Raw genomic sequence first — 27,201 nt, forward strand, 5'->3', positions numbered from 1 at the left:
TAGCTGCAACTCTCCTGGGTATTTTTTTTTTTTTTAGAGCCGATGACAGTTGTTTCTATGGAGGGTTACACAACCCGTGCTGGCTGGCTCCCACTCAACAACAACAGATACTTTCCCCTGACATGATGTGCACCAGCAGTGCCAGCTTCCTGTCACTGCTGTGCTACTGGAACAACCCCGGGATGCTACAGCAAACTGAGCTCCCACTAAATATACAGCCACAGTTAGTGAAGTTGTTCAAGTTAGAGGAGGATATAAAGACTTGTTGAGTTTGAAGATTACCGGTTCTCCATTTTTCAACCAGCTGATGCGTGGTTTAGGTTTGCCACTGGCTACACAAGACATAGTGTACTCGCTGCCTAGGTCTTTCTCTGTGCTGGTGATGTGCTCCACCCACTCAGGATTAGCTGCAAATGAGAAGAATCACAGTTAAAGTGTTTACAGGAAAATATTTGAGAAAACTACAAAGCTATAGTGAATAACCCTAGAGCTGATATGGGGGTGATACTTGAGGCATTAAAGGTAAGTGTCAGTTCTAAAAAAAGAAAGACCTGAGAAAGTGTGCTAGGTAGTGATAAGAATAGAGCGGTGAATCTATCCCTCATTGTGCCTCGCAGAGAATTAACAAAGCTGATAAAGACTTTCTGTAAAGCTACCGTGAGTATTCACTGAAATGTTTTAGGAGAACGAGGCCGTCGTGATAAACTCGTTACCTTCCACAGAAACACGTGCGGTGTGGTAGTCCTTTCCTCTGGAGTTGACGGCCTCACAGCGGTAGGTGCCGCTGTCTTCAGGCTGGACGTTGTACAGGTGCAGGTGAGACCCAGCCATCTCGTGATTGGGTGACATCTCTTCTGACAACTTCTTCCAGTGGATCTCAGGGACGGGGCTGAGAGGAGCAGAGGGAGAGAAATATAGTATGAAACTTAAAGGTACATTGTGTAACTTCTCCTGTTATCTATTCACGAAAATCGATTATTTGGTTCAAAAGTCTGTTTTTCATTAACCAGTAATCCCCCCCATCAACAAAGTGAAGTGTTCCTTTCAGCTCTGAATGAGCCGTTCATATCATTCATATCTCCATGGAGCGGGTAAGCTCGGTGCTGCTGCCATGTGGTGTCTCCATGTTTTTACGTTCAGTGGCAGCGTGACGGTAGGAAACCACGGAAACTCAGCGGAGACACCGGAGCTGTCGGCTCAGGTGGAGGTGGCGTCTGTGAAAAGTCACCGTGGTAACGCAGTGAGGACTGTGAGGACTGCACCTGAATGCTGCATGAATGCAATGACATCTGGTTTGTTACCGACGGCCGTTTTTCCGACTGCACCTGAATGCAGCATTCAGTCGGAAAAACGGCCGTCGGTAACAAACCAGATGTCATTTTAGTCACAGAAGTCCAGAGAAAGACGGTAAAACGTGGGTCAGGTAAACAATACGACATCGCCATGACAACATATTGTCACGTGTATTGTTTTGCCTCGTGCTGACGGACCACTTGTTTACATAGAGGCTTGTTTATGCCGTTACATGCAGCGGCTGTCGTCCGTCTGCCTTCTAACCGATTTCACGTGAATGCAGCATGAAAAATACGACTGAGTTGCTTGCGATCTACAACCACAACGCTAGATGGGAGTAATTCTTACACAATGTACCTTTAAACTCATGATATCAGTGCAGCATTGCACTCACATCATCACTATTCTGAGACATGCTTTCAACCCAGGCAGCAGGCAGGTTCAAAGACGCTTCTACCAGTCTAAGCTGATGTGTATCATTTTAACATCTGTGAAGGATCAACCAGTATGTTCTGAGAGGCTGATAATGAATCATTTTTTCAAATTGTGAATCATCAGTAGTCAGTATGTACTCGTATGCTGCATCAGTTGCATTACTTCATGCCCCAGCATAGAGCAGACCATCCCTCATCATTTTAAAAAGAGGAGAGTTATCGATTTCACTTACTTCCCCAAAGCGAAACACTCCAGGGTGATATTCTGCCCCACCAGAGCAGTGGTGTCTGGGAACTTGACATTGAGGTCAGCAGGGTATTTTCTGATGGGACCTGAGAGGAATAACAACAAGACAGATTCATGATTCAGGTGCTAAACGCTCTCCTAGCTGCTAATCCTGAAAGTCATTCCAAACAAGTGTGTCTTGAATTTCTTGATATTTCAACATCATGTCTGAATGGACTGAGTTCCTGCTGCTGGTGAGGTTGAATACACTTCAGGTCGTCTACCAGAACAGCTCTTTGTCTGATGGTTTGAGGTTAACCAGGAGATGGGAGCAATGATAGAACATATTGTCTGTGTTTCCCACTTGACAGCATGAGTTAAGTACATATCAACATGCTCAAACACATACAGTAGTGTGCTGCAAAAAACAGATCACAACCAAGCAACTCATACACGAGGCATATAAAAAGCCTTGGCAAAATTCAGATATTCACTCCCACACACACACACACACGGACACAAAAACTAGTTAAATACAGGCCACATCATACCCAGAAGCCATCTCATAATACAAATATGCATGAGGGAGCCCAAACAACTACTCGGCTCAGTTCCTAACCTCTCTGGTGGAACACATCATTCCAGTTGTGCTGCACTATTCAAGATGCATTTGCCACAGGTGAAGTTGGCTTAAAGTTTGATGACTATGAAAGTGAACATATGATGGATTCTGGGAAAGTCCCTAAGGATATTGGTGAGAAAAAAAGATGTCCATTTTGCATTTAGAGCATTAACACACATAAGCACATTGCTTTAGTTTCTTTAGTCTCCATCTCTGGGGCTGTTCATGTTCCTTCTTCATAACATGCCGTCTCTGTCTAAAAGCAAGTGTCAGTTAATTTTAATTTTACCCTGTAACTCTCATTTAAAGAATCTGAAGATGCCCTTATCACATTTAAAGGGATAGCTCAACATTTTGGCAAATTGGTCCATTGCCATAATCCCTATAGTTTTAGGAGTAGGTTCGTTACTTTTATTTGTCGGTGCAAGCTATTTTTAGAACGGCGGAGCAGAGCCACGAGCTGCTCAGAGATAGGCTACGGAAGCTAATGAGATTTCTTGGTTTCCCTCATCAAACTCATCATATACACAATCCAACAACTCCAAAACGCTCTGGTGGACAAGTTGTGACCTGCACATTCACCACACTATGAGATAATAAGGAACGTTACGAGACAGAGTTGTTTTCGAAGGTAAATTCATGCAAAACCACTGAAGCACGTTCCTGTCGGGGGCAGTTTTTCAGAAACAGTCTCTGCATTTGCCTCGAAAACAACTCTGTCTCGTAACGTTCTGTTATTATCTCATAGTGTGGTGAATGTGAAGGTCACAACAGCGTTTTGGAGTTGTTGGATTGTGTATTTGATGAGTTTGATGAAGGAAACCAAGAAATCCCATGAGCCTCTGTAGCATAGCTCTGAGCAGCTCGCAGCTCTGCTCCGCCGTTCTAAAAATAGCTTGCACCGACAATTAAAGGTAACAAATCTACTTCTAAAACTATGGCAATGGGCCAATTTGCCAAAATGTTGAACTATCCCTTTAACACCATTGTTTTTGTTAATGATTGAGGATAGGAGGAAAAGATCAATGTAATATTTTAGTGCAACCAGGCAGAGTCACTTCCTGTCTTCCAGCTTATCTTTGAAACTCATCTCTTTAAGAAACAGACACTAGATACTGTTGCATCCTCTTACCTCATTCTGCTGATAAAACAGTTACAGCTTGGATATTGTTTCTGTATCATATATTTGTAGAGCAAAGCAAATGTTATTCTGGCCCAAGTGTCACTGTCATCTGTCATGTCACGCAACAATTAATCCAGGCTAATTTGTGGCTCACATAAGATGAGTTTGTGAAGCTGAAGAAACCTCAAACCACTGCTTCAACATGATCATCATACATGGAAAGGTCAGAAATACTGGTACAATATGTGGTAGGAAGTGAAGTAGCCTACTAACGTTCAGCCTGAGGCACTAGGGGGATGTAGTTGGAGAAAACGCTCTTGGAAATGGACGGGCTGGATGCAATGCAGGAGTAGTTGCCAGTGTCTGAAGAGTCCACCTTGGAGATATAAAGGTTGCCATTTGACTGGGAGACAAAGCGCCTCTTGTCCAGCGGGATGAAGGTGGGGAATTCATTGAGGATCCATCGGAATGACAGCTCGGCTGCAAAGAAAGGAAAGAGACACGACAAAACACCACCTGTCAATCAAGACTCTGGACACATAGCAACAGCTCCAGAAAGAGCCGAAGGGATTAGATGTGGGAGCTGGCTCACTTTGAATAATCTGCACACATGCAAAATAAAAATAGCACCATTCTTTAGCGCTCAGGGAAATTTATTATTCAAGCATCTATTGACCTTTCAGATGAAATCTTATAATTCTTTTAGCTGAGAGGCAAAATGGAGAGAGACCGTAAGCACATTGGCTTGTTGAGGTAATTTTGATGCTGTGGAGAGAGAGTGAACAATGCTTTCAGACTGTTGTGCTTAACAGATTTGCATTATCATGAATATTAAAAATGTGTTTACAGTTTTCTGGGGCGAGGGCTGTGGCTAAATAACAGCAAAATACAAAAAGTTTTTTTCTCAAGCACGCTCAACGCATATGCAATGAAAAAGCAGGAAAAATAATAAAACAAGGCCACGTACAGAACAGTGCTAGAGAGGAAAACAAACAACCTTTGTGATGACAAAGGTTGACTAATATGAGGCTGATGAAAATGTTTTGTATTCTTTCTTTTTTTTTTTTTTATCAATCAGCAGGTGGAAATAAATCCAGCATGGGGGACGGTTGCAAACAGAGAAGACTTGAAACAGTGAAAGAATCAGTGATGTCATTATTATTATACTTTGGAGGACATTAAAGCCCCAGTATGTAACTTATTTGGCTTTTTATTAGCAAAAATCAAATATGTCTTTCATAAATACGTATTTCACTTAAGTCGAATCACACCCGCATACAAATAGAATGAGTTGTTACAAGTCGTTACAAATACATAAGGAGGGGCGCACCGAACCGAGGCGGCCATGTTGCATCACCATTTTTTACGTTGAGTGGCAGCGTGACCGTAGGTAACCACGGAAACTCAGCGGAGCTGTGGGCTCGGCCTGTTAAAACTGTCACCACTGTGTAGTGTGAGGAAGGACGGAGGCACTGATGTTGCATTCAGGTGCAGTCAGGCAGACGGCCGTCGGCAAACCAACCGGATGTCATTTTACTCAAGGAGAGAAAGACGGTAAAACGTGGGTCAGGTAAACAATACCACATCACCATGACAACATATTGTCACGCCTGTATTGTTTTGCCTCGTGCTGGAGGACCACTTGTTTACATAGACGCTTGTTTATCCTGTTACATGCAGCGTCTGTTGTCTGTCTGACGTCTGCCCCATTTCACGTGAATGCAACATCAAGAATACGTTCCAATAACAACCGCACCGCTAGATGGGGGGAATTCCTACATATTATACCTTTAAGAGCAACTCAATACAAGCCATAACAAGAAATTCTAGTCTCCTCACAAATTTAGTTAGTTAGTTTAAAGGAAATGTACAATCAGTTCACCTGAATTACAGGGCTGTGAGCTGCAGCATCTAAGAGGAAACCCACATAACCTCTGTAACACTGTCCATCCACCTGTCTATCAGTCCCATGTTTATGACTATGATTGTAATGATGATTTAAAAAAAGAGCTCAGGATAATTCATAACACTGGTTACAGAGGACACACAAATCCCTTACTTTCAAAATCAAAAATACTGAAACTCACTGATCTGGTACACTTTCAAACAGCACAATCATGTACAGGGCAACAAACAACAAACTACCAGTAAATATTCAAGCATGTTTTTTTATGAGAGAAGGGGGATATAATCTGAGGGGGGAATCTAAAACATCTGTATGCACGCACAACTTTAAAAACCTTTTGCATTTCAATATGTGGAGTGAAACTGTGGAACTGGGGCTCAGACAATGTCCAACCATGAGCAAATTCAAACAGCGGTATTCACAAGGTACAGGGAAGAAGAGGGGTATGACTAACACTAGGGTTCTCACATTTTGTTATAATTATTTATTTTATTTTGACACGAGCAGCTATGGTGGTGTTGTTTGTTTGTGTTGAGAGAAAAAAACACAGGATACACAGGAAGTCAGATAACTTGGTACTAAGGACGTGGAGAAGGGGTAGGAATTAATAAGGTATAATGCTTCTTCCTATTCCTTTTCAAACATACAAAGTGTTGTATCAACAGTGCTTCAAGTGTGATATATACTGTATCATTCACATGTTTGAAATAAAGCCTTCATTCATAAAGATAAGGTAGGTGGAGCACTTCAGCAGATGCACACTCAGCCAACACATGCTGTACCTGGATGGTGTGGTGGGGGGGCACAGAGCAGCACTGCCCCCTGCCCCTCTTTGACCTTCACCGTCTCCCTCTCCTCTGATGAGAAAAGATCGAGGTCTAAGAGAAAACACAGAGCAAAATCAACTGTAAGGCAGTTTCCCCACTCAGCATCTACTGTCTTTTATTAACATTTCTCCTGTGGCTGAATTATATAGGCCTACAGTCTAAACTAAAGTTTCAGGGATCATGTAGAGTTTTGATTGTGAACTGAGCTGTGGCCTCTAATAGAAAAGCACATTAGCCACAGTGGCATTATGAAGTTAGACCATTGACAAATTGCACTTTCCACGCCACTTATGATTTGTCCCAGCTGCCCTCGCAATTTCAGTGCACTTAATAAGCATGAAAGCACAGCTCCAGGGCAGTTCTGTGTTAAGGCTGCATGGTACTGTACTGCTCATCAGTGCAGCCTGAACGGGGCTCGGATTGGGAATAACTTACATCCGAACTGGACCGAGCCCACTCGGCTGATGACTGTGCCCAACATGTTGGAGGCCATGCAGGTGTAGTCTCCTTCATGTGTGGTTTTGATGGGGTTCTTGATGACCAAGTTGCCTCCTACTAAGCTGTAGTGGCTTCCCTCCTCATCCAGATCAATCATCATGTTGTTCAGCTTCCACCTACAGGGACAATAACTGGGGTCAGTACAATAGTGCCTTCTCAAAGCAGTCAGTACCAGTGATAAAACAAAACAAAAAAAGTTAATAAATTGATTATTTTACATGCAGCACTATGAAGTAGGACACTGACAAGTAAGTTTTCTTGCAATGCACCTCTGCACATACTGAAGGAATTTACCAATATCCACAAACTGGGAGCTGTTCTATATAAAGGCAATTATAAATTTCATGTTTCGAAAGGCATAACGGACAGTACAGTGGATGAACCCTTTTAAATACTTAATACCAGCTGTGGTCAAAGCTAATTCCTTTCCCTCTGACATCTAATTCTGGGCTCTCTGACAGTGAAACTGATTTGGGGGGGATGCTGAGCAGTATCATTTACATACATTTACATCTAAATTGAAATGGATCATGTAAAACGCTGTAATTTCGAGCTGCAAAATGAGGTGAAGACACGATGGCCACGCTGTTTATGCCACAGCTGCCGCAACATCTTATTTGTCATTGGGTTTTTCTAGGATTTCCCATATTTTGCCATTTAAATGATTGTAGGTTTGAGAAAAACACAAACATCTGTGTTAACAAAATTTATTTCTGCAGATTGTTTGACCGCAGTAAAATCCACGGTGCATTTCTGGATGGTCACACACAAGGTCAAGATAATCATCCTTGTGACCTTGCCATTTAAAGGCAGACCCTCAAACTATGGGGTCTGCAACTATAAAAACAGCCTGAGAGAAGGCGAACCATAGGAGGCACACAGAGCACAGTGGGCAGTAATGAGCCTGGGTTTATGGCGAACATATGTTACTTGTATTTAGCAGGTGGATTGGCTCGGGCCCGGCAGTTCAGGGTGATTTTGGCCTCCTGCGACTCCTCGGGGTAGATGGTATCCACTGGCTGCTCCTCAAACACCGGCCCAAAACCTGCGGCTTCGTCTGTAGACAACAAACAAACAAGACCAGTAAGCAACAACAAGCTGGGTTCAGGCTTACAAACAGGAAACATCAAGGTGTTTGAGCTTGATACCTGTCTGGCAGTTCTGGGGCAGTTTCAAAAACATCAAAAACAGGATGCAACAGAAACTAAAAACATAGTGACTTCATGGTGATATATATTAACATTGCAGCACAGTCGGTACGCACATCCATCTCCTGGTCATATCTTTAACTAATCTGATCCTTGCATGCACCCAAACTCTCCTTCAAGCACTGACGCAGAATAACAAGCCCCTGCTTTATTCCAAATCGCAACATCACACTAATTATGACAGAGCTGTGCCGACACTTTCATCTGTTGCCAGTGGATATGATATTATTACAAGCTAAATACAAATCTTGGAACTGGAAATGCTAACTTGACTTAGCATAATCCAGTGACCTTTCATTCCTTTGTCATTATCAGTGCTGTGAAACAGTTGCACATGCAAATCCAGACGGTGGGTTCTTCTCCATGAAAATGCCTGTCTTGGTTCAATCTGTCTGTAACACCGTCAAAGCGAACATACAATTAGCCTCAATTACACATTAAAAACAGAGAGAAATTAGGCGCTGTGGCATGAATAAGACATAAACACAATGCCAACCTATGAATAAGCAATGAGGCAAAATGTTCCCAAATGCTGATTATTCTCTCAGATCAAGAATGTGTGTAGGTGACTGCAGGAATACAAATGTGAGGCGTGCATGCACAGCATGTGCACATGTGTTATTCCCCTGCGTCACTTGAGTTCTAAGAGAGCACAGCTGACACCTCAATGGGGAGAAGCTCGCTCTTTCAAACAGAAGCATCCTGTTCCTGTTCGATCCTTCCAGCATTGGTGCTTAGGATTCACTCACTCTGAAAATGTCATATTGACAGACCGAAAGCAACCTTTAGAAACCTGTACAAAAGTCACAATATCCTGCCACTTGAAGCATGTATTCACACTACTATTCAGCAAAAAAAATCTGCAGAATACTAAAAGAATAAAAGGAAGAATCACATGAAAAACACTCCAGCAGTTAAATGTGTGAGGGCTTGACATCAGTGTACAGTAATCTGCAAAAGTGACTACCAAGTTTATCGTAACTGATCCGGTTGCACATCTATCTGCCTCTGCTGTCAGGAAGCAAAGGAATTAAAAGTTGTGTAATCCTCACCACTACAAAAACAGCTCTATAGCTTCAAGAGCATGCTAACTGTACCACGTAGCCTATAGCCAACCAGGAGGCAGCAATTAAGATGTTAGGAGACAGGGCCCACTCCCACACACTCCAGCAGCCAACCGTGTGCAAGTGCTTGACATTGATGCAAATCCCAAGGACTCTGCATTACTGCTGGCTGAAAGGGAATTAAGCATATTATAAATGAGGCATTGTGGGGCTGATGGAAGGAAAATTAAGTGAGAAACTATGTTCTAGAAACAAGGGAGAAAAGAGCAAAGAGGAACTAAAAGAAACAGGCACACAGGGGGGTGTAAAGGGAATATAGTGACCCTATTCTACTGCTGGACTTAAGTTGTTCTGCATGGGTGTCAAAAAGTGCTTCAGATGTAAATATGAAATATAAATGTGGGGTGGGCTGGAGGAGGAGGAGAGTCACTGAGGCTCTGTAGCAGTGCTGCTGCTTTAACTCGGAGGGATGAGCGCTGGTGCTGTTCCTATCTTTTCTCTGTAATGTGGGATGTGACAGATGGTGGAGGGAGTGTTAAAGTGGACCACATAAGGCCCACTGCCTGCAGACACACACATGCCCGGAACATTCCCTCTGTCTCCTCTCACTTTCTCACTCTCTGGTTTTCCTTTGTCCCCTCTTCATCTTTCTAACCTACATCCTGCAGTCCTTTCAGACACTCTTCTCCTCTAAGGTTCTCATACCTCTTTAACCCTACTTTAACCCTGCTCAGACAATGGTGATTCACCTGAGACTGGAATGGAATAGTTAAACAGCTATCTGATGGATTGCCAAGAAACTATTTACTGTACAGACATTGAGGATGATTCCCTGACCCTTTTTTCTAGTGTCACCATGAATAAGAGATAAACATAATGCCAACGGGTTCTGGTGAAATGTCTCAACAAGTAGCCTGTTGGAGGGGTTGCCATGAATTTGCATATTGATATGATGGTATGATATGATATTTTTTAATAAGTTAAATAATCCCTGAGTATTAAGATTGTTTATTTGTCATTTTTCCTACAGGAAGAAGAGAGTATGATATGCAACAAGTACCATCGAAGACCTTCCCATTAGCATCGGCTCCACTTGCACCTACAACCTGGAACACTCTGCAGAATCATTTGAAACTTACCTCACTTTTATCAATGGGACAATTTAAAGCCAAAACTACATCTTATTTTACCTCTAACTGCTCGTGCTTTTAACTATGTTTCAATTTACCCTAGTCACCTTAAATTCTGGTATTCTGTTATGTTTTTGTATGTTTCAAATGTCTTGTCTTCTGTCCTTGTGCGTTTTGTGTTTCATCTCGGCTATATTGTAAATGAGGTTACTCCTCAATATATCTCCGAGTTTAAATAAAGGTTATAAAATGAAATGAAATGAAATGACTTTGTGTTTAGAGCTATAGCAAACGTTAGCAGGTTAACATATAGAATAAGAATGGTCAACATGGTCAACATTGCATCTTCTTCACATCAGCATGTTAGTACTGTCACTGTGGGGATGTTAATCGGATGACTTGCATTTAGCTCAAAGTTCTGCTGTGCACAAGGACAGCCTCAGAGCGCTGCTAGCACAGCTACAGTGGACTCTTGTCTCTTGTTTTTCTCTAATTCTTGAATCATCACTCTCTCTCTCATAGCTTGCCAGTGGACCCTCTCATAAACTCTTTCAACTGATGTATTTTGTCCAAACCACATACAGTCTCTGTGCAGCTTTTAAACTCCACATCCCTCTTTCACTCTCTGTTTTATTATCTCTCTTAATCTGTGTGTGTCTCTCGGGTTCTCTCTTTTTAATCAAATCCTCCCGCAGTTTCTTCTTTTTGCTTTACAATGTGCATGACTGAGGGTACACTGTTTGCTTGGTCAGTAGTTATTTTCACAATAGTCAGTAATGTAAAAGGTGTCCCCTCCCATATGCATGTACAAACACACAAAGGAAGAAGGACACACACACACATATAGTCTAGAGGCTATCTGTCTCCAAGGCCTGCTGGAAGTGATCTTCCTCAGGGCAGACTTCATTATCAAACACACCATTCAGCTTAAGGCCAGTTAAAGTTTAGACTGAAATACCACCCAGTCTGATATTATAAGAAGGGTGCTCTCCTCCACCATCAGCTTCTACAGAGAAATCAATAATTCATTGAGGTATTGAATATAACTTTAGGTACATGACAGCGACTTGTTAGTTTGAAACAGTATACCAGGGAACATAACTGCAATCTGTCCCTTTTGTTTCCTTTCTTGTAAAATGCTGTTCTTTTAAATTGTCCAGCTGTTTCACAAGCTGCAGTTTCCTTTTTGTAAATACAATATTTTTAATATGTGTTTTTGTTTCACATCTAAATAGTCACATAATTGCTCAAACTCCCAAAGGAACTTAATCCTGTGATGAATTCAACCTTGCACGCAGCTGTGTGGTTTAGCTACATCTGCAGCACGCTTTGTTTGCATGACCAAGAGAGTGTCCAAGTGGGACAGATAACATATTGTTTCCTGGAGGCGCCAAGCACAGTGTTGCAATAATTACCCATAAGCCCCTGAGTCACACAATGAGGCATGATGACAAGACAAATTGTCCCTTGAGTGAGAAAAAATCTAATGTTTTTAATTTTCTGTATTAAATAAATAATGTGTAATTATTATGTTTTACTGCAAACCAATTATTTGCAGATATGGGCTGTATAAAAAATAAAAAAAGTTGCGATATTTCGCAACACATTTTCTGGGGGAAACACTGCAGAGCTTTTCAAACAGGACTTATGAGGTCTTCTCTTCACAGTCCATGTACAAAAAACTGAGTGCAACATTAGGACATTACACAAAGTCGCCCTCAATGCAAAGCATCCAAGATACCATCGCTCACAAAGCAGAACTAAACTGCAAGAATCGCCAAAGAACATGAAAAGAGGAATGATAAATATTGGCAGCACATTGTTTGGTCAGATGAAACCAGATGGGGTTCAGCATGTTAGGCGATGACCTGGCCAGGACTACCACAGAGACTGCACAGTGGCAACTGTGAAACATGAGGAGGGGCTGCATGAGTGCAAGAGGTGTGGGGGACAAGACATTTATAGATGGCATGATGATCATGGGTATGTATGACCTAAAATGTTAGGAAAATACACCCCCGAGTTGAATTTGCCTGGAATTGTCCTTTAAAAGGGGAATTGCCGTTTTTTACAACCTGGACCTTATTTCTAGCATCACCCAGATAACTCACTAGATAAGTCTACATGGCAGCGGAATGCAGCCTCTAAATAACACATTATCCGCCGTGAAACTCGTTCATTTCACCAATATTTTGTTATGATAGGCTAGTGCTATTCCCCTCTGAGTCCGGGGTGACCGGCACGGTGGCACAGTGGTTAGCACTGTTGCCTCACAGCAAGAAGGTCCTAGGTTCGAATCCTAGGCCACCCAGGTCCTTTCTGTGTGGAGTTTGCATGTTCTCCCTGTGTCTGCGTGGGTTTCCTTCAGGTGCTCCGGTTTCCCCCACCACTAAAAACATGTCAGCTAGGTTAATCCTCCACTCAGCGCCACTGACCAAAGGCACTGGCTCATAATCTGGAGTTGGTCCCCGGGCGCTGCACCGCGCACTGCTCACTGCTCCTCAGGGATGGGTTAAATGCAGAGAAAGAATCTCACTGTACTAGCTGTATATGTGACAAATAAAGTACCGTTATCAACATCCGGGGTCTGTAGGTTGACCTACTAACCTCTGACCTGGATGATGTCATCTCCGACCGCTGCCCGGCTCATTCTGATAATAATCATTCCGCTTTGCTTCGGCATTCGGGTCCATTTTTAGCTCAACTAGCCGGAGCTTTAGTGAGTCCAGGTTGAGGAGAGGAAGCCTGTGGAAACTGAACTTCATCCAGCTGCTCATTTTGTTCTGACAAGTCAGAAACACACAGAAATGAATCGTAGCATTAGCGGTAGTAACAAGCTGCGCCGCACCGCAGTAGGAGATGACATCATCCAGGTCAGAGGTCAGTAGGTCAACCTACAGACCCCGGATGTTGATAACAGGTAACCCCGGACTCAGAGGGGAATAGCACTAGTGTATCATAATAAAATATTGGTGAAATGAACGAGTTTTGCGGCGGATAATGTGTTATTTAGAGGCTGCATTCCGCTGCCCGATCCCCTATCTGGGTGAGTAAATGATCGTATTTTTTGCTATAGTCCAGGTCAAGTGGAAACGATGACCTAAACTGAAGGATGTTGAATTGTCCGATTCAACCAAATCCAAGTTTCATCACCTCAAAAACATCAAAAATGTTGAAAGAAATTTCTTCAGCAGCATTATTCACTTCTGTGCTACGTAAAGCATGTGTCCAAACAGCTGAGAGAAGTGGTGTCTATTGACATTTCTTTACTTATTTAATCCAGTGAAAACTAAAAAACATTTCACAGGCATTAAAGGCTACAGGGCTGACTGGTACTAAAAAGACAGATAGTGGGTGGCATGTCAGAGCAGACTGGTGATGGATATTAACATTGCTATGGGCTGAATGATAAGCTGTGTGTGCTTGTGAGAAGAAAGAGGGATTCTGCAGCGTGTCCCAGCTGGAAGGCAGCCTACACAATGTTCTGACCTTTGAGGAGCGTGGTATTGACTCTGCCTCCTCCGATGACGGTGCCTTCATCTGTGTTCAAGTTTGACAAAAGAGTTCAACATTATAAAGCCTGAGCAGCACAGTCTTAACGCGTTGCAGCGTCGAGTGACCTTCAACACTGAAGTCTAGTGGATGTGTGCATCATCACAAACAATCAGCCGCATGCTGCTACTGTGGTATATTCCTGGAGACAAGCCGAGATTATGTCAACATGTCCAGGAGGTATCACTCCACATGGGTGTACAGGAAATGTGTCAAAATCATCCATTACTGAAGCTCCCAGGAGAAGAAAAGTGAATGAAACAGGGGAAAAAAGAGACAATAATAAAAATACGAATAAAATAAAAAGGATTCCTGTTGCTTCCACCAACAATTTAGTCTGGATGCAGCTTGTTCCCAGGCAACAAATCAGCAAGCACTCTTTTTCGCCATTTACCCCTTGCTGACAGCTGCCTCCATGGGACAAACATTATGGAGATAATGCAAATGTCCAATTGGATGTGAGCTGGAGCTCGGAGCATTTCATTCCCCTTTTGCTGCCAAGACACTTGACTTAAAAAGGAACAGTGGGACATTTTGGGAGATACGTTTATTCACGTTCTTGCCAGTGGTTAGATGAAAAGATCAATATGGACTATTTTTGGACTACTACTCGGCCTGGCACAAAGACCTCCTTGAGTCTCAGCTGGTCGCCTGGCAACCTTAAAGTGATGCCCCGCCAAAGAATAGTTTGGCACGAACCCCACTGTAAAACCCCCCCAACTTGTTGTTTATACACTACAGATACAGTACAGATCTTTAGAAAGAGACAGAACTCTTTAATTAATGAGCTTTAGAGATTGTGGTGAGTGGATTGTGTTACCATTGAACAGACAGACACACACACACACAGATGGACTCAGTGTATGATTCAATCATACAGCCATTTAGGGCATTATTTTCCCTCATCAACCCCACAATGAAGCATAGCAACCGCAATTCTGGGTTTAATGACCATCTCTCCCAGTACAGTGCACTGTCTTGGTCTGCCCCCATTAATGTACATTTCCAAGTAGCAGAAATCCAGAAATAGCAACAGTGGAGAGAAACATGACCTCCAGATAGATTTTCATTTGTCCTATTGTGGACCATGGGAAAAGGAGGAGCCGTCTGTCACTTCATGTCCCTTAACGAATCTTGACAAGCGGATACTATTGTAGTTTCACCACCTCAGGGGCCGGAATGGGCAGAGATGGGCAACTGAACTGGAGCTGATATACTTTCTTTTTTCTTTGGTTGTCACTGTAGTTCAGCAAATGAGTTTACTGTCAGAGTAGAAAGGCTTAAATAATGGAGAACATGAACCTTTTAATATCATATTATCTCTGATATGTTTCAGCTTTACTGCATTGTTCATTTGTTGAACCTGCAAACAGGATTGTGTTTTATTTAAAAGGGCATTTTTGTGTGAGTATTTCACAATGTCATGTCTTGAATGGTGCAACAGATTTAAACAAATGACACAAGGAAGTTGTGCAACAGATGCCCACGGACGTCGTAACTTGCAGGGTGCTTTAAAAAAAATAAAGAATCTGAATTTAAACTCAGTTTGTCTGACTTAGCCTACATTTATCTCATAATGGATAGATCTATGCATTTGATGTGATCTGCAGCCTGCCTGGCTCCATACAGCAGCCTGGCATCTGGCATAGTGGAGTCAGGCTGCATCTGACAGCTCAGTGTGACGTACTGTACAGCCTTTATTTGAGGGAGGCCTTTATTTCTAAATCCCTCCATTTATTTTTACACATTTGCGACCAAGCTCATCGTTCATTAGTTCATCTTCATCTTCCTCACATGCTGTTCTCCTCACTGCGCTGTCGGAGATTTTTTTTTAAATATATATACAGTATGCTATTATAAAATAACTTAAAATCAGATCTTTAATAACCCAACCCTCAAAAATCTGGCCCCCCCTCTCAGAAAATAGTTCCAACGTCCGCCGACGCCCCCTCTCCTGGACTGTAAGGCTTTGTGTTTGATCTCACTGGAGAATCTGTATCCTATAGTGATTTCCATAAATAAACAGCAAAGTTGCACGAGAGACTTTTTCCCGGAACAAATGAAACACACCACACATGTTTTGCTGGTTAAAGGTCACATGCAAGAATTGTTCTCCCTCTCCCCCATTTCCTGTCTCTCTCTCAACTGTGCTATCAATTAAAGGCAATAAAAAAAAAAAAATATACTATACCTGAAAGAGAAATTTTCAACAGTTTATGAGTGGTCGACATTGTTGCCTTTTGCAAACGTAACTTTATTATAACCAAAAACAATATCTACAAACAGATGGTGTGTGTGTGTTCTCTCCATGGTATACATGCATTTGGAGGGGATGTCTTTACTCTGTCTGTCTGTCTGGGACCCATAATAAAAACTAAAAACTGTCAACTACTGTATGAATAATTACTTGCCAAGGCCATACAATGACAGCATCATCTGAGTGGTAAATGTTAGCAGAGACGGTTTAGTTCGCAACTGCAGCTCATTCATTCATTCATTCATTCATTCATTCAGCCAAGGTGGACACTGAAATAATCAGAGTCAATTTTACTGTGAAGCAAACAGAAGAAACCCATGAACATCCTCATTCATACAGCAGACAGACAGACTGACTGACCGCTGACAGTCCTCTGATATCAAACCAACTTAAGTCTGTAACTTCCTTCCATCGTCCTCCAGACAGCTGCCTTCATCCACCGGGACTGAATTAACAAACAGGATGGAGACAGTTCCAGGTCACTTTTCATGCACCACCAACATGACAACCTGACTGGGAGTAGTTTGTGCCATTTACACACATACACACACACACACAATCTTATTCTGGTCCACTGTCGACCAAGCAGATGTTGAAAATGTGCAGCAGGCTCTGTGGTCACAAAATCTGATGGGTCACAGATTTCACAGTAACGCTGGCGAAGTGTGAGTGGGGCCAAAGGCTAATATCCCAGGACAAGGTGTTTTATATGGAATTAGCATCAACATATCATTATTGCGTTGACTTTGACAGCTCTAATTTTAACACAAAAAATGCAATAAGCCACCAAAACCTGCACTGGCCTTATTCTTCCAAAATACACCTAGTGGTGTAGCCTCAACTATGTATGAATCATTGCTTCCACCTCTGAACTCCAAGGCCACAGCCTCATCAACCTGCCTGTGAATAGGTGCAGCTTGTTTCTCTGCTATAGAGACTATAAATCAAACAGAGTCTTTGAATTTTACTGCAATCCTGTTTTTCACATTTTGTGGTCTCGGTTTGAACGAACTATGAATTCCTAAAGGGTGCTTCAACAGAATGAATGTGTTCATAAAAATATATACCGGTAGGCTGTCGACCCATTGACCTTTCTACTTACCAACACTGTGTGCTATAACATCCTGGTCAGCATCAAGCTTGAAACCTTACCACCAATCGAACACTTCATATTGTATGAATATCGATAGTATAAAACAAACACAAAAAAACAATGTTAAAAGTGTATGAATGTAAGGTGGAAGTTTCTTACCTCTGTAAAAGTCTGGTTCCTCCCCGTGAAATGATGCATCTGTAACAGAGGACATTATGTCAGCATTTCAATGACTTCCTCTGTTCTCGACTACGGGTACATTTCTCTTACTCCTCACAGGATACAACAAGAAAATTGATCAAAACCTATTACACCCCATCATCAAAGTCTCTTCAGCAGGGTGAGGGTGTTTGATAGGATCCCCTTTTTGCTGCTGAGAATGTGATGAATGGCTGCAAAGCCAGTTTTTTTGGAATGAAAGACTACCTTTGGCTGATGGCCATCTCTGTGAAATCTACTACATCTTGTCCTTCTAATAAAATACTACACTTTTGTGAATGGCCTTGAGGATGTAATAATTTATGGTGCATTTAGGGAAGAACAGAGTTATCTCCAATGATTAGACTGTTAATCTGAATAACTATGTGTGTATAAAATATACATAATACTGTATATACTGCGTACTTACTGTGAAATAAAACAGGTATTTGGCCCAGAAAACTATGTTTTGTATAATTTGTCTAAAAAGAAAAGATCCCTGTGAGCTCAACTGAGAGCTGGTATTCTTGGACTTCATATCGAGACAGGCAGATATGTCGGCACAGCAGAAGACGATAGAATTTGTAACTTATGTGACATCCAAGAGGTGGAGAATGAAAGTCATTTTGTGTTCTACTGTCCTTATGACTCTATAAGACAAAAATTGTTTAGTAAGGCAGATCCAAATAACGGATTTGTATGGTTAGACGACGCTGAGAAGCTAAAACATCCTTTTCAGTTGAATATATTTGCATTTTCTTTATTTCTTGAGGCAATGAGACGAAGAGCGATATATAGTTGAGTGGGATGGGCCACAGTGGTGGCATGACACGAAAATAAAAAAAAACTAATTAATTAATTAACTCATTCTTTCATTCATTCATATATGCACAACTTTGTTAAATATCTGTCTGAGAATTACCATTGAGCTGTCTGAACCATACAAATCACACACTGTACACTCTATCCTTTAGTTGCAGGGTGTTGTGTGCATGAGTTTTGCTCTGCTGTCATAATATTAATGTCATATTTGCCATCAAACTTTATTCTAGTTGGGGCTAAACAAAAATGTCAAGCCAATGTTCTCTACCCACAATAACAACCTGAGTCTGCTGGTTGGCTGCTGTCTGTTTAGATAGAGCAGCGGTACAGTTCAGCCCTGTGTGGCTGAACTCTGTAAACCACAGAGCGCGTGTGTGTGTGTGTGAACTGTGCAGCCGTGTACGGGGTGTTGATGTATGTTTATCTCCCTATTCCTATTCCTATTCTGTCTCTGTATGCGGGAGCATTTTCAACAGGATATTCTAAGCTTTCGCTGTAGTGCTGCCAAAACTTTTGGTGAACTCAACTGCAATGCTACAAGGACTTTCCCATATAACAAAAAGAGGGAAAAGAAAAAGATAAATCTCCTCCATCTCAATGCCTGTCTGAGTAGGATGTGATGTGAAGCCAGAATTCCAAATCCCAGCCCTCTTTTTTTTTTTTGGTTCATGTGAAATCCAGCCTGAAACAAGTGAGAAAAGCCCCAGGTACGGGAGCAGAGGAGGTTGTATCTTTTTTAGACAGGCCATTTTCAGGCCGGCTGTTTTCTGTCCACATTCCCTTGTTTCCAACACAGATGATTGCACAGCAGGAGCACAAAAAAGACAAACTTGAGGACCTCCAGGCGCACAATTGCCCAGCCCATGTAATCTTTGTAGCTCTTCCTTTTACAACTGGCCTCAGCTTTTTGTTTTCTTTTGTTTATTAAGATCCCCATTAGCTTTTGCCACGCAGCAGCTATTCTTCCTGGGGTCATCAACACACAACACATACTTAATACATAAAAACAAAAATACATACAGAAGAACACATACTTAACACATACACATACAAACAAAACATCCAAGACGAACACCTAACATACATTACCAGCTCCTACATTGAATCACTACACAACAAGGATGCCAAGACCCAATTTACAGATATACTAATGGTCAAAATTACGATCGAAATAATAATAATCTCTTAGTTTCATTTTAAAACTAACCACATTTCTTTGTTGTATAACATAATTCAGAAGGGCATTCCACTCCTTCATAGCTAATACTGTACATTGAGAAAGTGCCCTGGGTAAAATAAAATAACCTCCAGCAGCATGCCAAGTTGAGTAATTATATGTCTGAACTAAAAGATAGTTTTCTATAAAAAAAAAATATATATGGCATTTTAGTTGTTATAATATTTCTAAGAAATACCATCAACAAATATGACAATCTGTGCTTAACATCCAGCCAACCGAGACTGGCATGCATTTGACAAATATTCAACCTTATTCCACACGCAAGTGCAACACGTGCTGCTTTGTTTTGTAGAAGTTGCAGTTTTCTGATGTTGGCTAGTGAGGTATTCGACCAAACAACTGTACAATAATCCATATGTAACTAGTAATTTGTGTTAGATATTTAGAGCATCTCCTAATCATTGAAAGGATTTTTCATTTTTCAATTTCAGAATTTTGGTTATTATCCTCCTAATATGCACGTCCCATTATAATGTATGATCTATGATGATTGCTTGTACCTTATATCTTTCATCACGTTCATTAAGTTCATCTGTGTTTACTCCTGACATTAAAACACATCATTACTGAAGTCAATAAAAACAGATTTGTAGTTTTCCTTGATCATTTGCACTGTCGTTATAGTATATTCTTGAAAGCTATAGTCATTAACAGCTTGTTGACACCTTGTCTTTATCATTTCCCATTCATGAGTCCATTTGCAATCCAGTTTTGATGAATGTGTTACTGTGCAAGTCGTGTGCCTCCTGTTTGTTTTGTTATGCCTTGTAGTTGGAGGAAAATGCCTCGGTCTATTTAGTTGCTGTTTTGCAGCCACGTCGCAGACAGACTGTTTATCTTTGAGACTGGGGTTTTTGAAAGGTTGCATTTGATGAAGATAAAGGGCATAGAAATAAAACAGAGTCAAGCTAAATGAGAAGCGTCCTTTTGATTTCTCAGTGCTGTTCACTGCCAATGTTTGAGAAGCAAATTCTCGGCGAGCAAAGTGCTCCCACTGCTGAAACGATTACCACACTTTATGTGGCACAGACGGCAAATGAGTGCAAATTTTATGATTTACATGTGTTTATTTCAAGCACTGAACTGAGAAATGAAATGACTTGTGCGGTCATAAAAACATTCGACAGTGATATCCGAGTAGCTTGGCGGTCACATTAAAAAGGCTGCGTGTAAAGACATGCAACGCTTTCTATTCATCCATCAGCGGTGATACAGCTCCTCAGAATCTCTCTTCACACATTCTGTGGATTCATTTAGCCGATGTGTTACTGACCTGCAGGGGAGAGCGAGAGGACCAGGAGATGGAGGAGGAGCAACGTGTGGTGCAGCATGATGTTCAAGTAAGAACCACCTGGTGGGGTTACAGCTAGAAGCTCAGCTGATGGAACATTAGCAGGACATTAGCCTGGATTTCCTGAAAGACACATAAGAAAAGAGGAAGAGATTGTCACATGATAGGGAAAAAAAATGCATAGACAATATATAAACTTTGTTTAATTTTGTTTTATTCCATTCATGGTTTACATATTTCACACGGTTTTTTACATAATGCACACTAAGTCACAATAAATGAAAAGGAGCAGGATGAAGAAAAACTACCTGCCCCTTTCTATAGTTATAATTGCATTGGCTCCTAATATCAACACCAATATTATACACTATTTCAAAAAATTAAAGATGAAACATGTAATAATAACAACAAGTAAACAGACAAGCAAAATAGCAGTGGACACAGCTCGTCTATCTATCTTTTCTTTTTCCCTTTCTCCCTTTTTATAGGCGCTTATCTTTCTTTTTTAAACATTTTCTTAAACTGAGATATACTTGTACAACTTTTCAGTTCCTTGCTTTGTGAATGCCATAGTTTTACACCTGCAACAGAAACACACATTTGTTTTAAGCTTATCCTTGCAAATGTATGTTTAAAATCAAGCTTCAGTCTGTTGTCCTCTTCCTCCAGCTTGAACAAGCTCTGTAAATGTTCTGGTAATGATCGGTTCTTTGCATTATACATTATTTTTAAGGTCTGAAGATCTATCAGATCGGCCACTTTCAATAAACGTGCAGAAATAAAAAAAAAAAAAAATCTATTTGAGGGTTCTCTGTTGACTCCCTTATGAATAACTCTTACTGCTCTTTTCTGTAGCAGAAACAGAGGAGTGATGTTACAAAACTAAATGCAAAAAGTGGCTGTTAAATCTAACAAATCAATATGTATTGTTCATAAACTCACTTTAACCACACTCAAGCAGAATATTTGCTTCATACATGCCGGCTTAAACAATATGGATAGAATGAATATGGAAGCTTTTCTGTGCACATCATGTGGAAACTGATCAACTGCGTCACTGCACACAACCAGCCAATCCCTGCCTGCACAAGGACCACAAAAGCACAGCAGTGCAGCAACTTAGCCGTGTCTCTGCTTCCTGTCAGCCTCCCGGGCACAAGCTCCTTGATTGGTGGCCACCTGATGATTGACATTTGGACAGTTGCCAGAAGAAATCCGGAGCATTGGTTTGGTTGAGCAGGCGATCGCGCTGCTCACTCACTGCTCCCATGATGTTAACGCCACACCAGGAAATCGTCAGGGCCACACTGGCTATCAGCCTCACGCCCAGTAACACAATATGAAAAGCACCAGCTGCCGGAGTGTGGACACACACTGTGCTGACAGAGAAGAAGGAGAAGAAGAGGGCACAAAGCTCGCTTCTCCAGAATAGTGGAGAATATTTTAATTGATATTCCGAATCAGATCAGGCTGAAAATCTTTCATGTGTTCTGAGAAGTCTGTTTAACAGAACAAAGAGCATCACAGAGACAAAGATCCTCCTACTGAGACAAGTCTAGAAGGAAACTGTGTTAGAATTTCAGTTTAATCTATAATAGCAGAGATTCTGAAACAATCTTGCCACCAAGACTGTGACAGAATATTAATGTGGCCAGATGAAGGTCTTGTAGATGGACCAAGGACTTTTGAGTGATTTTCAAAATCTAATTTATTCCCCAGTTAATCATTTAATTAAGTATTAGGCCAAAGACAGCCTGAGAGAAAATTATATGGGGAATATGTCATGTTGCAGCCAGGTAACAATCCAAGTGTGCAAATTCTTAGCAACAACATCATTAACATCGAGTTGAAAAAGAAAAAAAAGAAGAAGCTGTTCTCATTTGCATGATATTTTCGTCAGAATGAGTCAATCTTTCAGTGCATGTTAAACTCACAAACAAATCCAAACACCTCATGCTGAAGCAAACCTGTCCATTCATTCCCAGGTTGTGCTGGCCTGGTGTGTTGATTAGAGTATAATTGAACATGAGGCAGATGCTATTGATTCTTTGTGCACAGCCTGAGGTGTCAGCTGGCAGAGACTCAGAGGTGCGACAGCAGGATTGAGATCTCACAGGTCTCCAGACAAATGGAGCCTGAATGGATGATAGACGATAGCATAATATTTCGGCTTTGCCCGACTCAAACAAACAAAAAAAAATCACGTTTACCACTAAACATTCAAACAGCGCCAGCCAGCCAGACAAAGCCGGATTAAGAAAAAAACAGAGCAGACATACAGTACTGTACAGCTATACGGTACCACGCGCACAATACGTCAGACATAATGTCCAAACTGTACAGCTGCAGGGAAGTGCAGTGCAGAGGAGATTTCATTTTCACGCTGGCCTGTATCCTAGCAACACCTTTCAAGAGGAGCAGTTTGTGTGCTGCGGGGGGGCCTTTTGTGACCGGCAATGAAACTATGCAAACACTCATTTTAATCTGGAACAACACTGCTGCTGTGGAACGGAGACCTAGGGTGCTGTGCTCGTCTATTAAAGACATTCATCTCTCGCTGTCTTCAGACAAAGAGATGAAAAAAGTAAGTTTATTAAAAGTAAAACTCTGCCCCTCTCAGTCTCTCCACGTCACTCTATACAGCTACGTTTGACTCAGAGTATAACTTCTGTAGAACTCATAAATCATAAATGATCTTATTAGATGCACTTAGGAGATTAGGGGGGAGCCGACAAGGAGCCTCATTACAGCGTCACAGCACATTGTGAAAAGAACCAATACCATCTATCCCATTAAGAAGTGTCATTGAATTGATATACTGTAAAAACCCATCAGAGCGGCACCACACAGAAAGGCAGCATGCTCTTATAATCAGTATTAATGGGGCCTCCTACCTCTCCTGTCCTATCTAAGCAGCCTGAAATGCACGTGATGAGAGCGCTCCAGTCATCACAGTAAATCACAAGGCCCAGACGTGACAGCGCTCAAACAAGGCCATTTCTTCTCCCCCATAAATCACACCCTGAACGTTGCCACGGCTATTACTGCTTGTGGTTTGATTTTGGTGGTTTTTCTTGTCGATGTTTTTTTTTTTCACCCTCTCCCTCCTGCTTTGCTTTGCAGGCTGAATTTCAATCTCTTTCTTTCTCCTGTTACTCCCCTTAGAATTCTCAACCTCATTACTCTGAAATCAGAAATCATATTACAGCGAGCGGAGGGGAGGCTGCTGGGGGGCAGATTTGAGGCTTTTTTTACCGCTGCACTCTGATGACCAATACTGTCATCTGCGCTTTTTATCATGACCCCGTCCGTGTATATCCCCCTTAGGGCATAATGTGCTGAGTGAAAGTGAGTGAAAACCCCTCCTTTTGCCTTGCTCGGCCTGATGCGAGCTGCATAATCAAGGAGGGGGGAACTTTGCAGAAATGTCCTCCCCAATCAGCCGGGGCAGATCCATCAATGTGGGGGGAGGAGAGGAGCCGGGGGGGTGGAGGAGGGGTCAGAGTCGTGGCAAGCTTCAAAACAAGACGTTGCTCTAACAACCCCACCCCCTACCACCACCACCACCACCATCGCCCTTTACGCACACAAACACAATCAGCAGAACCACAATCAGTCATTAGCAACAGATTTGCTGTAATCCTGCGAGGGGGAAGCCAAGAAGGGGTTAACACTGGATTGGTCTTAATCAGTTGGAGAAGGAAAGATGAGCACTGCTTCAACACGGTGGCAGCTACTGCAGCGTCTTTGTTTGAATTCAAGGAAGATATTTATATATAAGACAGGTGGTGTTGTTATAGCTGAAACAATAAGTCCACTATTGATTAGTTGATCGCCTGAAAATCTATCTACATCTGTCTTGATAATCAATGTGTTGCTTCCAGTCATTTATTGAGTAAATGCCAAACATCTGCCTCCAGTTACTGTGAAGATTTCCTGCCTCCCTCTGTTTTCTACCATTCAGTGAATAGCTTTAGATTTTGGACTGCTGCTGGAACAAAACAAGCAACTTACAGTAAACCTCTCCAGCACAGGGAGGGGGTTTAACCATCCTCCCACAGAGCAATCACTCTATCAAGACAAGAATCACTGCAACACGGTTACTCACAGTCTCCCACTTCCTGCCTTACAGTTAAGTCCACAGGTGTTTTTTTGCAGAACATGTGATGTCAGAGTGAAGGAAAATGTCATCACTTCATTTTATCCTGTGAGGCAACTGTATGAAAATGTGCTAGAAATGTGTTTGGTGAGGTTATGATCTTGACCTTTGACCTCTAACCACTAAATTCTAATCAGTTCATCCTTAAAGCGATAGTTCACTCAAGATTGAAATTTCACTCATTATCTACTCATCCTCATGTGGACTAAGGGCTGGGAGAAGTTTCAGAGTTATCCGTGGCTTCTCTGAGTTACAGGGGGTCTCGGCGTAGCAGTGCATGTCAATATAACGGTTGCAAATGGATACCAACTGTCTTCGTAACAAAAAGACACACCAAAAAACATCCAAATACCTCCATGCTGCTCGTATGTAATGTCTGTCTTGTATTGAAGCCCCGAAATGCGAAATTGTCCCGAAAAAAATTGAAAAAAGTCTCTTTTTCAAGCTTGTTTGTAGCGGAAGCTCCTCTTCCCATTTCGTCAAATTTGGACGGACTGGGAAGAGGACAGACCCAGTTCATCCAAATTGACGAACCGGGAAGAGGAGCTTCGAGAAGCTTCCGCTACAAAACGAGCTTGAAATATAGACTTATTTAATTTCTTTCGGGACAATTTTGCATTTCAGGGCTTCAATACAAGACGGACATTACATACGAGCAGCATGGAGGTATTTGGATGTTTTTTGGTGTGTCTTTTTGTTACGAAGACAGTTGGTATCCATTTGCAACCGTTATATTGACATGCACTGCTACGCCGAGACCCCCTGTAACTCAGAGAAGCCACGGAGGACTCTGAAAATTCTCCCAGCCCTTAGTCCACATGAGGGTGAGTAGATAATGAGTGAAATTTTCAATTTTGGGTGAACTATCCCTTTAAGTCCAAGTGGACGTTTGTGCCGTTTGTGGAAAATGTCATCACTTCATTCTATCCAGTGAGGCAGCTGTGTGAAAATGTGAAAAAGGTTATGATCTTGACCTTTGACCTCTAACCACAAAATTCTAATCAGTTCATCCTTAAGTCCAAGTGGACGTTTGTGCCAGATAATGAAATTCCCTCTGGGCGTTGCTGGTGTATCATGTTCTCGAGAACGTGACATCACTGTGACCTTGACCTTTGACTTTGACGACCAAAATCCAATCAGAGTTGGAGTTAATATTTGAGCAATATCAGAAGTAATTCCCTCGTGGTGGTGCTGGGATACCACATTCAAGAGGCCACAAACGTATTTGTAAGACCACAATGACCTCGCCCTTTAACCCAAGTCCAAGAACAGAAAGACGTTACTGAGATATTGCGTTGGATGGTAATGGGACCGGCGGAGAGAGAAGCTGAAATCATAATGCCTCTGGCCATGGTTGCTAATGGAGCAGGGGTATGAAAAGAAGAATCAATGATAAAATAGAATAATCAATAATGAAAATAAATGTTTGTATCAACCTGAGTGCTGCTGGTTTCTCATTTTATGTGAAATACTGTCTCACCTGTAGTTAACAGTGGACCTGGGCAATATAATAATCTTTAATCATTGACTGTTTCTAAAGTAACATTATCAAATGTCATGAACTGTTTTATTTTCTGAATTAAGATTAAACGATTACCACATTTAATTTCTGTTGGGATGATTTATGTAATAGTGGTAGAAACAACTCATTTTCAATACGTGAACATCATATTGTGATCTACTGTATTAAAAGGAATAAACATTGTAGGAGAGATGCTTATTCGCCGTCTTCCCAAGAGTAAGATGAGAAGATAGATATTACTCTCAGAACAGTATGGTTGGTAAATATATTGACAGATCAGATCTTGTTACCTTTGGGGAGAGTTCATCTGACTGTCGGCTCTGCTGCAGCTGCCTGGACCTTCATATTTAATAGTGTATTTCTTAAATCTCCCCAAAACTCTTCTTTTTATTTTCCTATATTCATCTCACCTCGTCTCACCTCTACTGGTGAGTCACCACTTGGACCAAGACATGAGATGTGGTATCCAGTGTCAATAAAGAATCCGATGACAACTCCACCCTGAATCACTCATTGGGTGATATAGCAGATAAGATTTAGTGACACCGCCTAATAGTGATGTGAGAAAAACAAGCAAGACGGGGAGAGGGATATCGATCCAGATTAAATCAAGATGAAACAGTGAGACATTGCGTCTGACATCATCCGTAGGAGGCACACGGTGACTTAGTCTGGTTTAAGGGGCATTACACTTCAATCCCTTTAGCGTTATTTATCCAAGGGCCTGCTGAGAGTT

General features: G+C 41.7%; 1 protein-coding gene across 1 annotated transcript in view; it reads right to left on the reverse strand.

The window, feature by feature from the left end:
* Positions 1-20,893, reverse strand: part of LOC310987269 (contactin-1a-like) — a gene marked incomplete at its 5' end in the record, with an annotated part of 75,520 nt that extends 54,627 nt beyond the window's left edge. Inside the window, 9 exon segments of the mRNA XM_083973457.1 lie at positions 283-407; positions 714-889; positions 1,961-2,060; positions 3,972-4,178; positions 6,387-6,482; positions 6,867-7,045; positions 7,860-7,986; positions 17,393-17,431; positions 20,767-20,893. Coding sequence (XP_083829583.1) covers positions 283-407; positions 714-889; positions 1,961-2,060; positions 3,972-4,178; positions 6,387-6,482; positions 6,867-7,045; positions 7,860-7,986; positions 17,393-17,431; positions 20,767-20,893 — 1,176 coding nt within the window.
* Between the last annotated feature and the right edge of the window lie 6,308 nt (positions 20,894-27,201).

Source organism: Trachurus trachurus (genome assembly GCF_905171665.1).
Source record: "Trachurus trachurus genome assembly, chromosome: 6".
Classification (NCBI taxonomy): domain Eukaryota; kingdom Metazoa; phylum Chordata; class Actinopteri; order Carangiformes; family Carangidae; genus Trachurus; species Trachurus trachurus.